The 17,140-nt window shown below is 42.8% G+C and overlaps 1 protein-coding gene across 1 annotated transcript in view; it reads left to right on the plus strand.

The window, feature by feature from the left end:
• The window catches only part of COL25A1 (collagen type XXV alpha 1 chain), a 675,823-nt gene that overhangs the window by 326,685 nt on the left and 331,998 nt on the right, over nucleotides 1–17,140 (plus strand). Inside the window, exon 4 of the mRNA XM_069743865.1 lies at nucleotides 163–170. Within this exon, the coding sequence (XP_069599966.1) occupies nucleotides 163–170 (8 nt within the window). The remainder of the gene's footprint in view (nucleotides 1–162; nucleotides 171–17,140) is intronic.

The raw sequence follows: 17,140 nt of genomic DNA on the forward strand, positions 1-17,140 counted from the left end.
GGTATGAATCATATAGAAGTGCCCATAATTTATCATTGGGATGTGAGTCTGAGCGGGTCACTCAGACAGAATGATAGATACAATAGACAATTATTTCATAATTGATTATTTCATGTTAATAACACAATTTTTTCTGTGTTTCCTTTTCATGTCTCCTCACAGGACCTCCTGTAAGTACCACTTTAATTTTTTATAATGAGGTTTTTTATTTGTCTAGAAAGATCCTTCATGATCTTTAGAAATTGTAATTCACATTGAAGTGTTCTGCCATTGACAGTGAATGAATGGTAATCTGCTGTTCAGAATACGTGTAAAATATTGATTTTCAGTGACATTATCTATTGTGGCTAGGTGAAATGCGTGACAAACAAAACTTTTTATGAAAAGTGTTAATTGTTCTGTTCCTGCTTTGTACGGTAATCTGAGTGGGTGTTTTAGTCGGTTGTTATTCTCACCATTGAATATCTACATTCTGACTTGCATCCAAATTTTCCTTATATGCCTGTGTAAATTATAGAAGTGGAACATATTGTATGGACCCATAAGAAGTGCATAAAGAGCTGCAATAATTGTTCATTAGTAATCATTGTAAAATAAAAAGCTATGCCATTTGCGTGGCCCTCATACATACAACCTCTTGAAATAAAGGTTGCCAACATTTTCAATATTCAGAAAAGTAGGCAGCACTCCATATCTTTTGAAAAATGTGCAGGATTTATTCAACCCACATGTCTGGGCAACGTTTTGGCTCTGGATGAGCCTTTCTCAGTATGTATAGGTACAAACTGTGTATATATTCACAAAGGTAAGTCTTCTAGCTTGATATATAGAGATTTGGTCCAATGTAATGCGCAAAAAATAAATTCAATAGTGAAAAAATAAAGACTCATTACAATCCCACGTACCCCAAAAATAATAATAGACTGTGTCACCACATCGGCCTCTACCACAAACTTAGATGAGCGTTTCGACCCTACTTCATCTGAGGGTCAGAGGTCTCTCTCTTTCTTCTAATAATGCAAAGCAGCCTAAAGACATGTCCTCGGATAGTTCTGAGAGTCACGCCCCCTTAATTAAAAAAAAGCAAAAAAACTAGCACTAAATAAAAAGGCTCATTTATTTGGAACCAAATGGCAGATTTTTAAAAAGATACAAAACCAGAATATTCAGGGGAACAGAATGAATGAAGTAATAGCAAAAACTGTCCACTTTTCAGCTAGTAACAGGTTCTCTTTACACCCTTCACGACATGTGTCATACATGTACAGCCCATTTCGGGTCTCCCCCTTTGATGTGGGCTCCGGCACTGAGCCCACATCTTTTCCCGCACTTCAGCTGATTTCAACAGCGGACATGTGCCCCTAACAGCCATGGGTGGAATTGCGATCTACCCACGGCTGTCAACCTGTTAAATGCCACTGTCAATCTATGACAGCGGCACTTAACACATTTAACACAATCGCGCCAGAAGCACTTCACTTATTCCTCCCATCAGTGCCTGTATCACATGACTGCGGGTCGGCGATGGGTTGGCATAACAACCCAGGGTTTGCAGGAGACCCCTGTGGTTGTCATTGCTGGATAGATATTGTCAGCGGTCATAGCAAATTAGCATTTCTGTTACACAGAGCAGGGCCGAAGCCCTGCTGCGTGTAGCACAAGCGAACGGATGATTGCAGCTTCTCGTCTCCCATGGAGACTAATAAAGCAAGTGTAAAGTAAAAAAAGTTTTAAAAAAATGTTAAAAAAAGAAAAGAATTTGCCCCATTCAAAATAAAATTGTTAAACTAAAAAAGACACATATTTGGTTTTGCCATGTTCAGAATCGCGCGATCTATCAATATATCAAAAGAATTAATCTGATCGGTAAACGGCGTAGTGAGAAAAAAAATTAAAATGCCAAGATTACTTTTTTGTTGCCGCAACATTGAATTAAAATTCAATAACGGGCGATCAAAACATCGTATGTACACCAAAATGGCATCAATAAAAAACGTCAGCTCTGCACACAAAAAATAAGAACTCACTCAGCCCCAGATCTGGGAAAATGGAGACAAATGGGTCCAGAAAATGACACATTTTTTTTTCTTTAACAAACCTTGCATTTTTTTTTCAACACTTAGATAAATAGAAAAAAACCTAGACATGTTTGGTATCTACAAACTCAAAGTGACCTGGAAAATCATAATTTTGCATTTGGAATTTTTTTCCTGTTTTCCAGTATACTATATGGTAAAACCTATGGTGTTGTTCAAAAGTACAACTCATCCCGCAAAAAACAAGCCCTCGCGTGGCCATATTTAAGAAAAAATTTAAAGTTATGGCTTTTGGAAGAAAGGGAGCAAAAAACAGAAACTCAAAAATGGAAAATGGCTCGGGGTGAAGGGGTTATGAAGCTTTTTATAGTTTACAACTAATAGCTGGACTATTTTTCATTGAGGAACTCTAATATGTTTTATATAAAGTCAAGTCTGAAGTGTTGGCACCCTTGAAATTGTTCTAGAAAATGATGTGTTTCTCCAAGAAACATTACAATTACACATGTTTTGGTATACATATGTTTATTTCCTTAGCGTGTATTGGAACAACATAAAAAAACTGAAAAAAAGGAAAATTGGACATAATTTCACACAAATCCCCCAGGCCAGACAAAATTGTTGGCACCTTTACAAAATTGTGGATAAACAACTTTCTTTCAAGCAAGTGATTCTTATTCAAATCACTTTTGGCAAATAACAGGTCTGGACAATATGAAAATCACACCTGAATCCAGATAAAAAGGAGATAAGGTGACTTAATCTTTACATTGTGTGTCTGTGCGTGCCACACTTAAGGTACCGTCACATTAAGCGATGCTGCAGCGATATAGGCAACGATGCCGATCGCTGCAGCATCGCTGTTTCGTCGCTGTGTGGTCGCTGGAGAGCTGTCACACAGACAGCTCTCCAGCGACCAACGATGCCGAAGTCCCCTGGTAACCAGGGTAAACATCGGGTTACTAAGCGCAGGGCCGCGCTTAGTAACCCGATGTTTACCCTGGTTACCATTGTAAATGTAAAAAAAAAAAAACACTACATACTTACATTCCGGTGTCTGTCCCCCGGCCTCAGCTTCCCTGGACTGTCTCAGCGCCGGCCGGCCGTAAAGCAGAGCGGTGACGTCACCGCTGTGCTTTACGGCCGGCCGGCGCTCATAGTGCGGGAAGCTGGTGGCGAGGGAACAGACACCGGAATGTAAGTATGTACTGTTTGTTTTTTTACATTTACAATGGTAACCAGGGTAAACATCGGGTTACTAAGCGCGGCCCTGCGCTTAGTAACCCGATGTTTACCCTGGTTATCAGTGAAGACATCGCTGAATCGGCGTCACACACGCTGATTCAGCGATGTCTGCCGGAGATCCAGCGTCAAAATAAAGTTCTGGCCTTTCTGCTCCGACCAACGATGTCACAGCAGGATCCAGATCGCTGCTGCATGTCAAAAACAACAATATCGCTATCCAGGATGCTGCAACGTCATGGATCGCTAGCGATATCGTTGTTAAGTTGTTCAGTGTGAAGGTACCTTTACTGTAGCATGGAGAACAGAAAGAGGAGAAGAGAACTGTCTGAGGACTTGAGGATCAAAATTGTTAAAAATATCAACAATCTCAAGCATACAAGTCCATCTCAAGAGATCTTGATGTTTCATTGTCCACAGTTCACAACATAATCAAGATGTATACAACCCACTGCACTGTAGCTAATCTCCAGGGCCGTGGATGGCAGAGAAAAATTGATGAAAGGTTGCAATGTATGATTGTCTGGATAGTGGATAACCTATCCCAATCAAGTTCCAAAGAAATTCAAGTTGTCCTGCAGGCTAAAGGTGCATCAGTGTCAGTGCAAACTATCCATCGACATTTTAATGAAATTCAATGCTATGGCAAGACACCCAGGAGGACCACAATGCTGACACAGAGGTATAAAAAGCTACACTGCAGTTTTCCAAAATGTATTTAAGCCAAAATCCTTCTGGTAAAGCGTCTTGTGGACAGATTAGACCAAGATAGAACTTTACCACACCATTCTGCTGCTTACTGAAAAAGGAATGAAGCCTATAAAAGAACACGGTACCTTCAGTCAAATTTGGTGGATTCTCAAAGATGTTTTGGGGTTGTTTTGATGCCTCTGGCACTGGGTGTTTTGACTGTGTCAAGGCATCATGAAATCTGAAGATTACCAAAGGATTTTGGGTTGCAATGTATGCCCAATGTTAGAAAGACTGTGTTTGAATCCTTGGTCATGGGTTTCAGCTAGTAAATCACCCAAGCATACTTAAAGGGACACTGTCACCTGAATTTGGAGGGAACAATCTTCAGCCATGGAGGCGGGGTTTTGGGATTTTTGATTCACCCTTTCCTTACCCGCTGGCTGCATACTGGCTGCAATATTGGATTGAAGTTCATTCTCTGTCCTCCGTAGTACATGCCTGCACAAGGTGCAATCTTGCCTTGTGCAGGCATGTACTATGGAGGACAGAGAATAAACTTCAATCCAATATTGCAGCCAGCATGCAGCCAGCGGGTAAGGAAAGGGTGAATCAAAAACCCCAAAACCCCGCCTCCATGGCTGAAGATTGTTCCCTCCAAATTCAGGTGACAGTGTCCCTTTAAAGAAGCACACAGAAATGGATGGAAACAAAGAGAGTTATGAAGTGGCCAACAATGAGTCCAGATCTTAATTCCATTGAACACCTGTGGAGAGTTTGTAAAATTGCTGTTGGGAGAAGGCACCTTTCAAATATGAGAGACCTGGATCAGTCTGCAAAAGAAGGGTGGTTCAAAATTCCAGTTGAGAGATGTAAGAAGCTTGGTGATGGTTATAGGGAGCAATTAATTGCAGTTATTTATTCCAAAGGGTATGCAACCAAATATTAATTTGAGGTTGCCAACAATTTTGTCCATCATATTTGTGGGGTTTAGTGTGAAATTCTGTCCAGTTCGCCTTTTTTCCCTGTTTTTTGTGATGTTACAACACACACAAAGGAAATAAACCTGTATAACATGTGTAGTTGCAATCATTTTCAGGGAAAAATACTTAATTTTCTGGAACAATTTCAAGGGTACCAACACTTTTGGCCATGATTGTATATACGATATATGGTAGAAATCCCAGTGATGAATTCATTCTTTTTTGAGACATGCACCTGTGGACAGATGCCGTAGCTGAAAAGATTTAGAAAATACAGGAAAACAGAATGTTTTGAGTTTTTCCTTGAATTTCTGAAACAGATCTGAAACATGGAGTGAAGTTTAAAATGCAATGGATAGAAAGAAATCTAGAGCTTCTTACAGCCAGAACTATGTATTATGGCACTTGAGTGTTGACATACCAGGATCATATTCGACTTGCAATATGATTTTTTTTACACTTCATGAAATTCAACAGACATAGATACATATTAATACTTCCAGCAGTGAATTTCACGGTCTTCATTTGAATATATAAAATTTAAGATTAAAAAATTTCTAATTCACAATTTGACTGAAAAATTGTGTTAATAAAAATTGCTTAGAAAATATGTCATTTTAAATGTCCACATATTTCTGACAAATGTATAGGAATATTAGTCTTGGAATATCATACCTGTCAGATATAAGTCACTGCTCTACAATTCTAAGTTATGTTCTGGTCATAAGTTCACATCATTTGCTGCCCGAGGTCACAACACCCAATTAAACAAATGTACATATTTACAAGACGCTAGACTACTGCCAACTTGCTGCTTCTATCCATGCTTACAGTATTTGCTAAGCCAGCTCAGCAGCATGCCATGTCAACATGATATGTAGGTATTATATAAAATGTATGAGGAAATTAGGTGGATGCAACTGTATGGTCAGTATGTTGTACAGTATATGCAATTCCATTACTAGCTTTCTAAATAAAATAACACAGTAAGTATATTTGGCGCTACATAGCCGTAGCTGTTATATATGTGGTCTGCATTACTTATACCCCCTTTCTTAATTACTGTGTACTGAAATTTAATTTTACAGCTTCATCTATGATAACATTGGTGGGTAAGCGGATGGTGTAGAATAAAGTAATGGTACCTATGGTATACACCTTAAATAATCACCAGCCAATATATTTTCTTCCACAATATTTTGAGATTTGTCAGCACTAATATAGTATTGAATGAATGCGCAGCTACAAATATGCTGAGACTTCAATACAACTATACAAACACTATGCTACTGCACTGGATAGGGTACCATAGAGCCATAAACTCAAATGCAAAATGTAGAACATCGAAGCATTGATCTTAACACTACCTATAATATTAAATTAATACACAGATATGAAATGTCAATTGAAATCGGAAAGAATACAACACAGATATACTTGCTCTAATTAAAACAGTCTTAGGGTATGTGCACACGTTGCGGGTTCTGTGCGGATCCGCAGCGTTTTTTTGCGGTGCAGAAATGCTGCAGATCCGCAATTGATTTACAGTACAATGTAAATCAATGAGAAAAAAAATGCTGTGCACACTTTGCGGAAAATCCGCTGCGGAAACGCCGCGGTTTAAAAGAAGTAGCATGTCACTTCTTTTTTGTGAATCTGCAGCGTTTTTGTACCCATTCCATTATAGAAAACCGCAGGGGTAAAAAACGCAGCAAATCCGCAAGAAAACCACAGCAAAAACGCACAAAAAACGCTGCGGAACTGCACAAAAAACGCGACAAATCCGCAGGTGCGTTTTCTGCCAGGAGAGACAGAATCCACAACAGAAATTCCTAAGCCTAATCCACAACGGGTGCACGTAGCCTCACAGCATGGGTGGATAGGGTACAGAAACCTAGGAAATAGCCATACTCCCAAATGCAAAATGCAGAAAATTTAAGAATTGGTCAGCACTACCTATAATATGAAATGAAAACTCAGGTCCAATAAGTTGAAACTTTAATACAAGTGTGTATATACATACACTGCTCAAAAAAAATAAAGGGAACACTAAAATACCACATCCTAGATATCTCTGAATGAAATATTCCAGTTGCAAATTTTTATTTATTGCATAGTGTTTGCAAAATGTGTTCAGAACATTAAAACCTAACAATTATCAATATAAATCAAAATGAATATCCCATGGAGGTCTGGATTTGGAATGATACTCAAATTCAAAGTGGAAAATCAAATCACAGGCTGATCCAACTTCAGTGGAAATGCCTTATGACAAGGAAAAGATGCTCAGTATTGTGGGTGGGCTCCACGTGCCTGTATGACCTCCCCACTGTACAATGCCATGACATGCTCTTGATGAGGTGGCGGGTGGTCTCCTGAGAGATCTCCCAGACCTGGAATAAAGCATCCGCCAACTCCTGGACAGTCTGTGGTGCAACGTAACGCTGGTGGATGAGCGAGACATGATGTCCCAGATGTGCTCAATCTGATTCAGGTCTGGGGACAGTCCATAACCTCAATGCCTTCATCTTGCAGGAACTTAGATAGTTGTTATATCTATCTCTCCTAAAGGTACCGTCACACTTAGCAACGCTACAGCTATACCGACAACGATCACACAGACAGCTCTCCAGCGACCAACGATCCCGAGGTCCCCGGTAACCAGGGTAAACATCGGGTTACTAAGCGCAGGGCCGCGCTTAGTAACCCAATGTTTACCCTGGTTACCAGCGTAAAAGTAAAAAAAAAAAACACTACATACTTACCTTCCGCTGTCTGTCCCTCGGCGCTCTGCTTCTCTGCCCTGTGTAAGCACAGCGGCCGGAAAGCAGAGCGGTGATGTCACATCGGGTTACTAAGCGCGGCCCTGCGCTTAGTAACCCGATGTTTACCCTGGTTACCAGTGAAGACATCGCTGAATCGGCGTCACACACAATGTCAGCAGGAAGTCCAGCGACGAAATAAAGTGCTGGACTTTCTGCAGCGACCAACGACATCACAGCAGGATTCTGATCGCTGCTGTGTGTCAAACTGAACGATATCGCTAGCCAGGACGCTGCAACATCACGGATCGCTAGCGATATCGTTTAGTGTGACGGTACCTTTACTCTCCTTACTAATCACGTCTCAGCTAGATCGAATGTTCCTCTGTTTTCAGTGAGGAGAGTAGAGTCACTGATAGACCCTCTGGCACTGGCTTATCGCCAGAGAAGAGAATAGGATCAGACATTCAGCAGGCTGCATCATTCTTTCCCTCTACATCATCTGTTGAGAATGAGTCGAAAAGACCCCATAGACATTACATGTTCAACTGGTTCTTCTGAAAAAATTGGATCAACTGACTTTTTTTTTTCTTTAATGTGTGAGTGTCTCTACAAAAAATGAGAAATAAATATTTTGACTATAGCTTTAAAAAATTAGGCAATATAATCACTTGACTTTTGTGTACTACTTTGACTATTTAAACAAAATGTACTACACACAACAGTACTCGGGAGACATATATCTGGCTTGCCGGAGTCAACAATATTTTTCCAGTCTGGTGAATTAACAGGCAATTAAACTTTACTGTTTCATTTTGAAATTCACATAGCAGAAATGTTGGAATTAAGAATATGAATTGGAATGATAATTTTGGCTCTGAGCTTGCTGGCACACTGTGAATTTACACTGCATTAACCGGTGGGATGTTATTAGTATATAATCAAATTGAATATTAATAAATAACATCATTGGAAGACTTTTACTTTTTGTAACCTTTAAACAAGCAATGTAACGTGGTCACATGTGTCAGAGTTGCGTACTACAAACCTGAGCCCCAATTACTAAATTGGAGGTGGAAGAAATTCACTTGTATTTCTGATGCAGACGTGCAGTTTGACGAGCCACTAATCTGCTAAAGGCCACTGGCACACATAGCTACTCCACCAGTGTAGAATCAGCACCAAAATGTGCATCAAATTCTCAACTCATCTCCATAATATTTTATGTGACTTCGTTTTCATGGTAGATTACAAGCTTCATTTGCAGAAGTGAGAACTGTTAATATTTCCAATTCTGATTCCGATAGAATGGTATGTACCGATATGTCTGCAGAGTGACATAGAGGAGCTTTACCTAAATACCTTAAATTAAAAAGTTGAAATTATTTGGAATTGTGTCAAATCACAGATTTTAGCATAGATAATGTAGATTTGTAATTTCTTATAGTCCATGAACAGTAAGAGACTCAAAGAAGTTAAAGGGGTATCCCATCTTCAAGATCCAATCCCATATTAATAATAATATTAGCAAATACCTACAAAGAACTATAGTTCTTCTGATAAGCTATGTCGCCTATCCCATGTGCAGGCATTGCAGTAGCTTAAGTATCCATGGATACGACCACTAACAGCTAACTATCTGTCACTTTATCAGTGGTTGTAACCATGGATACCTACATGCTACTGCATTGCCTTGTACATTGTGTAATTGACATAGCGAATTAGTAAAGCAGTACTACATTTCTAATTGGAGGTGTTTGCTAATATTATTATTGATACACCTACTACATATTGGGACAGGATGGTGAAGCTGGGGATACTCTTTTTAAGTCTGTATTATCCTTTACTCTTCGTAGCTAACAGGGTGTCAAGCATAGAAGGTGCTATAGTGCTCAACAGGCCCTTTCCTTCAAAGGGTTTTCCGCTCCAGGAATAACCCAATTTGACAAACACGAATTCTGTGTAACATACACCTCGTTAGGATTTGGCGGTCCTAGTTGGTTTGAGTAGTCATCAAGTGAACACAAATATGCGGTTTTCTTCCTTACAGTCATGTGCTGACTAGCTTCTCTGTTACGATCTGGTAATTCAGTACCACAATGGACATAGAAGTCAGAGCACATACAGTGACCTGACAATAACCCAAAAATATAGAACGAGCTCTGAGACGTAGAAACTCTGCTGACCGCAATCCCTAATCCTCTCCAACCACACACTAGAGGCAGCCGTGGATTGCGCCTAACGCTCCCTATGCAACTCGGCACAGCCTGAGAAACTAGCTAGCCTGAAGATAGAAAATAAGCCTACCTTGCCTCAGAGAAATACCCCAAAGGAAAAGGCAGCCCCCACATATAATGACTGTGAGTTAAGATGAAAAGACAAACGTAGAGATGAAATAGATTTAGCAAAGTGAGGCCCGACTTTCTGAACAGAGCGAGGATAGGAAAGGTAACTTTGCGGTCAACACAAAACCCTACAAACAACCACGCAAAGGGGGCAAAAAGACCCTCCGTACCGAACTAACGGCACGGAGGTACACCCTCTGCGTCCCAGAGCTTCCAGCAAGCAAGAAAAAACAAATAAGCAATACTGGACAGAAAAAACAGCAAACAAAATAGCAAAAGCAGAACTTAGCTATGCAGAGCAGCAGGCCACAGGAACGATCCAGGAGGAGACAGGTCCAATACTAGAACATTGACTGGAAGCCAGGATCAAAGCACCAGGTGGAGTCAAATAGAGCAGCACCCAACGACCTCACCACATCACCCGAGGAAGGAAACCCAGAAGCCGCAGCACCACTCTCCTCCACCAACGGAAGCCCACAGAGAGAACCAGCCGAAGCACCACCCGTGACCACAGAAGGGAGCTCCGCCACAGAACTCACAACAGTACCCCCCCTTGAGGAGGGGTCACCGAACCCTCACCAGAGCCCCCAGGACGACCAGGATGAGCCATATGAAAGGCACGAACAAGATCGGGAGCATGGACATCAGAGGCAAAGACCCAGGAATTATCTTCCTGAGCATAACCCTTCCACTTAACCAGATACTGGAGTTTCCATCTTGAAACACGAGAATCCAAAATCTTCTCCACAATATACTCCAACTCCCCCCCCACCAAAACCGGGGCAGGAGGATCAACAGATGGAACCACAGGTGCCACGTATCTCCGCAACAATGACCTATGGAATACGTTATGAATGGAAAAAGAATCTGGAAGGGTCAGACGAAAAGACACAGGATTAAGAACCTCAGAAATCCTATACGGACCAATGAAACGAGGTTTAAACTTAGGAGAGGAAACCTTCATAGGAATATGACGAGAAGATAACCAAACCAAATCCCAAACACGAAGTCGGGGACCCACACAGCGCCTGCGGTTAGCGAAACGTTGAGCCTTCTCCTGGGACAATGTCAACCTGTCTACTACAGTATCCACACCAGGACAGTCCGAAGACTCAACCTGCCCTGAAGAGAAACGAGGATGGAACCCAGAGTTGCAGAAAAACGGCGAAACCAAGGTAGCCGAGCTGGCCCGATTATTAAGGGCGAACTCACCAAAGGCAAAAAGGACACCCAGTCATCCTGATCAGCAGAAACAAAGCATCTCAGATATGTTTCCAAGGTCTGATTGGTTCGTTCGGTCTGGCCATTAGTCTGAGGATGGAAAGCCGAGGAAAAAGACAAGTCAATGCCCATCCTAGCACAAAAGGCTCGCCAAAACCTCGAAACAAACTGGGAACCTCTGTCAGAAATGATATTCTCTGGAATGCCATGTAAACGAACCACATGCTGGAAGAACAATGGCACCAAATCAGAGGAGGAAGGTAATTTAGACAAGGGTACCAAATGGACCATCTTAGAGAAGCGATCACAAACCACCCAAATGACTGACATTTTTTGAGAGACGGGAAGATCTGAAATAAAATCCATAGAGATATGTGTCCAAGGCCTCTTCGGGACCGGCAAGGGCAAAAGCAACCCACTGGCACGAGAACAGCAGGGCTTAGCCCGAGCACAAATCCCACAGGACTGCACAAAAGAACGCACATCCCGCGACAGAGATGGCCACCAAAAGGATCTAGCCACTAACTCTCTGGTACCAAAGATTCCAGGATGACCAGCCAACACCGAACAATGAACTGTTATGGCTGGCAATCAGGCAACACAGCGTGCAGTAATCAGCGCACATACAGAGATCTGGCAATAACCAAAAACAATAGGACGAGCTCTGAGACGTGGAATCTCTGTAGACTGCAGTACCTGATCTATCCTCACACAACTATAAGCAGCAGTGGATTGCGCCTAACAACTACCTATGCAACTCGGCACTGCCTGAGGAGCTGACTAGCCTGAAGATAGAAATACAAGCCTGACTTACCTCAGAGAAATACCCCAAAGGAATAGGCAGCCCCCCACATATAATGACTGTTAGCAAGATGAAAAGACAAACGTAGGAATGAAATAGATTCAGCAAAGTGAGGCCCGATATTCTAGACAGAGCGAGGATAGCAAAGAGAACTATGCAGTCTACAAAAAACCCTAAAACGAAAACCACGCAAAGGGGCAAAAAGACCCACCGTGCCGAACTAACAGCACGGCGGTGCACCCCCCTGCTTCTCAGAGCTTCCAGCAAAAGACAATAGCAAGCTGGACAGAAAAAACAGAAAACAAACTAGAAGCACTTATCTAGCAGAGCAGCAGGCCACAGGAAAGATGCAGTAGCTCAGATCCAACACTGGAACATTGACAAGGAGCAAGGAAGACAGACTCAGGTGGAGCTAAATAGCAAGGCAGCCAACGAGCTCACCAAAACACCTGAGGGAGACTGCAATACCACTTGTGACCACAGAAGTGAACTCAGCCACAGAATTCACAACAGTACCCCCCCCTTGAGGAGGGGTCACCGAACCCTCACCAGAACCCCCAGGCCGACCAGGATGAGCCACATGAAAGGCACGAACAAGATCTGGGGCATGGACATCAGAGGCAAAAACCCAGGAATTATCTTCCTGAGCATAACCCTTCCATTTGACCAGATACTGGAGTTTCCGTCTAGAGACACGAGAATCCAAAATCTTCTCCACAATATACTCCAATTCCCCCTCCACCAAAACAGGGGCAGGAGGCTCCACAGATGGAACCATAGGTGCCACGTATCTCCTCAACAACGACCTATGGAATACATTATGTATGGAAAAGGAGTCTGGGAGGGTCAGACGAAAAGACACCGGATTGAGAATCTCAGAAATCCTATACGGACCAATAAAACGAGGTTTAAATTTAGGAGAGGAAACCTTCATAGGAATATGACGAGAAGATAACCAAACCAAATCCCCAACACGAAGTCGGGGTCCCACACGGCGTCTGCGATTAGCGAAAAGCTGAGCCTTCTCCTGGGACAAGGTCAAATTGTCCACTACCTGAGTCCAGATCTGCTGCAACCTGTCCACCACAGAATCCACACCAGGACAGTCCGAAGACTCAACCTGTCCTGAAGAGAAACGAGGATGGAACCCAGAATTGCAGAAAAATGGAGAGACCAAGGTAGCCGAGCTGGCCCGATTATTAAGGGCGAACTCAGCCAACGGCAAAAATGACACCCAATCATCCTGGTCAGCGGAAACAAAACATCTCAGATATGTTTCCAAGGTCTGATTGGTTCGTTCGGTCTGGCCATTAGTCTGAGGATGGAAGGCCGAGGAGAAAGATAGGTCAATGCCCATCCTACCACAAAAGGCTCGCCAGAACCTCGAGACAAACTGGGAACCTCTGTCAGAAACAATATTCTCAGGAATGCCATGTAAACGAACCACATGCTGGAAGAACAAAGGCACCAAATCAGAGGAGGAAGGCAATTTAACCAAGGGCACCAGATGGACCATTTTAGAAAAGCGATCACAGACCACCCAAATGACCGACATTTTTTGAGAAACGGGAAGGTCAGAAATGAAATCCATCGAAATATGTGTCCAAGGCCTCTTCGGGACCGGCAAGGGCAAAAGCAACCCACTGGCACGTGAACAGCAGGGCTTAGCCCTAGCACAAATTCCACAGGACTGCACAAAAGCACGCACATCCCGTGACAGAGATGGCCACCAGAAGGATCTAGCAACCAACTCCCTGGTACCAAAGATTCCTGGATGACCGGCCAGCACCGAACAATGAAGTTCAGAGATAACTTTACTAGTCCACCTATCAGGGACGAACAGTTTCTCGGCCGGACAACGATCAGGTTTATTAGCCTGAAATTTCTGCAACACTCTCCGCAAATCAGGGGAGATGGCAGACACAATGACTCCTTCCTTGAGGATACTCGCCGGCTCTGATAACCCCGGAGAGTCGGGCACAAAACTCCTAGACAGAGCATCCGCCTTCACATTTTTAGAGCCCGGAAGGTATGAAATCACAAAATCAAAACGAGCAAAAAATAACGACCAACGGGCCTGTCTAGGATTCAAGCGCTTGGCAGACTCGAGATAAGTCAAGTTCTTATGATCAGTCAATACCACCACACGATGCTTAGCACCCTCAAGCCAATGACGCCACTCCTCGAATGCCCACTTCATGGCCAGCAACTCTCGGTTGCCCACATCATAATTACGCTCAGCAGCAGAAAATTTCCTGGAAAAGAAAGCACATGGTTTGAACACTGAGCAACCAGAACCTCTCTGTGACAAAACCGCCCCTGCACCAATCTCAGAAGCATCAACCTCGACCTGGAACGGAAGAGAAACATCAGGTTGACACAACACAGGGGCACAGCAAAAACGACGCTTCAACTCCTGAAAAGCTTCCACGGCAGCAGAAGACCAATTAACCAAATCAGCACCCTTCTTGGTCAAATCGGTCAATGGTCTGGCAATGCTAGAAAAATTACAGATGAAGCGACGATAAAAATTAGCAAAGCCCAGGAATTTCTGCAGACTTTTTAGAGATGTCGGCTGAGTCCAATCCTGGATGGCCTGAACCTTAACCGGATCCATCTCGATAGTAGAAGGGGAAAAGATGAACCCCAAAAATGAAACTTTCTGCACACCGAAGAGACACTTTGATCCCTTCACGAACAAGGAATTAGCACGCAGTACCTGGAAAACCATTCTGACTTGCTTCACATGAGACTCCCAATCATCTGAGAAGATCAAAATGTCATCCAAGTAAACAATCAAGAATTTATCCAGATACTCATGGAAAATGTCATGCATAAAAGACTGAAAAACAGATGGAGCATTGGCAAGTCCGAACGGCATCACCAGATACTCAAAATGACCCTCGGGCGTATTAAATGCCGTTTTCCATTCATCTCCCTGCCTGATTCTCACCAGATTATACGCACCACGAAGATCAATCTTAGTAAACCAACTAGCCCCCTTAATCCGAGCAAACAAGTCAGAAATCAATGGCAAGGGATACTGAAACTTAACAGTGATCTTATTAAGAAGGCGGTAATCAATACACGGTCTTAGCGAACCATCCTTCTTGGCTACAAAAAAGAACCCTGCTCCCAATGGTGACGACGATGGGCGAATATGTCCCTTCTCCAGGGACTCCTTCACATAACTGCGCATAGCGGTGTGTTCAGGTACGGACAAATTAAATAAACGACCCTTAGGGAATTTACTACCAGGAATCAAATCGATAGCACAATCACAATTCCTATGCGGAGGTAGGGCATCAGACTTGGACTCTTCAAATACATCCTGAAAGTCCGACAAGAACTCTGGGATGTCAGAAGGAATGGATGACGAAATAGACAAAAATGGAACATCACCATGTACTCCCTGACAACCCCAGCTGGTTACCGACATAGAGTTCCAATCCAATACTGGATTATGGGTTTGTAGCCATGGCAACCCCAACACGACCACATCATGCAAATTATGCAGTACCAGAAAGCGAATAACTTCCTGATGTGCAGGAGCCATGCACATGGTCAGCTGGGCCCAGTACTGAGGCTTATTCTTGGCCAAAGGTGTAGCATCAATTCCTCTCAACGGAATAGGACACCGCAAAGGCTCCAAGAAAAATCCACAACGTTTAGCATAATCCAAATCCATCAGATTCAGGGCAGCGCCTGAATCCACAAACGCCATGACAGAATACGATGACAAAGAGCACATTAAGGTAATGGACAAAAGGAATTTGGACTGTACAGTACCAATAACGGCAGAGCTATCGAACCACCTAGTGCGTTTAGGACAATTAGAAATAGCATGAGTAGAATCACCACAATAGAAACACAGTCTGTTCAGACGTCTGTGTTCTTGCCGTTCTACTTTAGTCATAGTCCTGTCGCACTGCATAGGCTCAGGTTTACTCTCAGGCAGTACCGCCAGATGGTGCACAGATTTACGCTCGCGCAAGCGACGACCGATCTGAATGGCCAAGGACATAGACTCATTCAAACCAGCAGGCATAGGAAATCCCACCATTACATCCTTAAGAGCTTCAGAGAGACCCTTTCTGAACAAAGCCGCTAGTGCAGATTCATTCCACAGAGTAAGTACTGACCATTTCCTAAATTTCTGACAATATACTTCTACATCATCCTGACCCTGGCATAAAGCCAGCAGATTTTTCTCAGCCTGATCCACTGAATTAGGCTCATCGTAAAGCAATCCGAGCGCCAGGAAAAATGCATCAACATTACTCAATGCAGAATCTCCTGGTGCAAGAGAAAACGCCCAGTCCTGTGGGTCGGCGCGCAAAAAAGAAATAATAATCAAAACCTGTTGAATAGGATTACCAGAAGAATGAGGTTTCAAGGCCAAAAATAGCTTACAATTATTTCTGAAGCTCAGGAACTTAGTTCTGTCACCAAAAAACAAATCAGGAATCGGAATTCTTGGTTCTAGCATCGATTTCTGATCAATAGTATCTTGAATCTTTTGTACATTTACAACGAGATTATCCATTGAGGAGCACAGAGCCTGAATATCCATGTCCACAGCTGTGTCCTGAAGCACTCTAATGTCTAGGGGAAAAAAAAGACTGAAGACAGAGCTAAGAAAAAAAAATGATGTCAGGATTTCTTTTTTCCCTCTATTGGGAATCATTGGTGTGGCTCCTTGTACTGTTATGGCTGGCAATCAGGCAACACAGCGTGCAGTAATCAGCGCACATACAGAGATCTGGCAATAACCAAAAACAATAGGACGAGCTCTGAGACGTGGAATCTCTGTAGACTGCAGTACCTGATCTATCCTCACACAACTATAAGCAGCAGTGGATTGCGCCTAACAACTACCTATGCAACTCGGCACTGCCTGAGGAGCTGACTAGCCTGAAGATAGAAATACAAGCCTGACTTACCTCAGAGAAATACCCCAAAGGAATAGGCAGCCCCCCACATATAATGACTGTTAGCAAGATGAAAAGACAAACGTAGGAATGAAATAGATTCAGCAAAGTGAGGCCCGATATTCTAG

Source organism: Ranitomeya imitator, chromosome 1 (assembly GCF_032444005.1).
Source record: "Ranitomeya imitator isolate aRanImi1 chromosome 1, aRanImi1.pri, whole genome shotgun sequence".
Taxonomy (NCBI): Eukaryota; Metazoa; Chordata; class Amphibia; order Anura; family Dendrobatidae; genus Ranitomeya; species Ranitomeya imitator.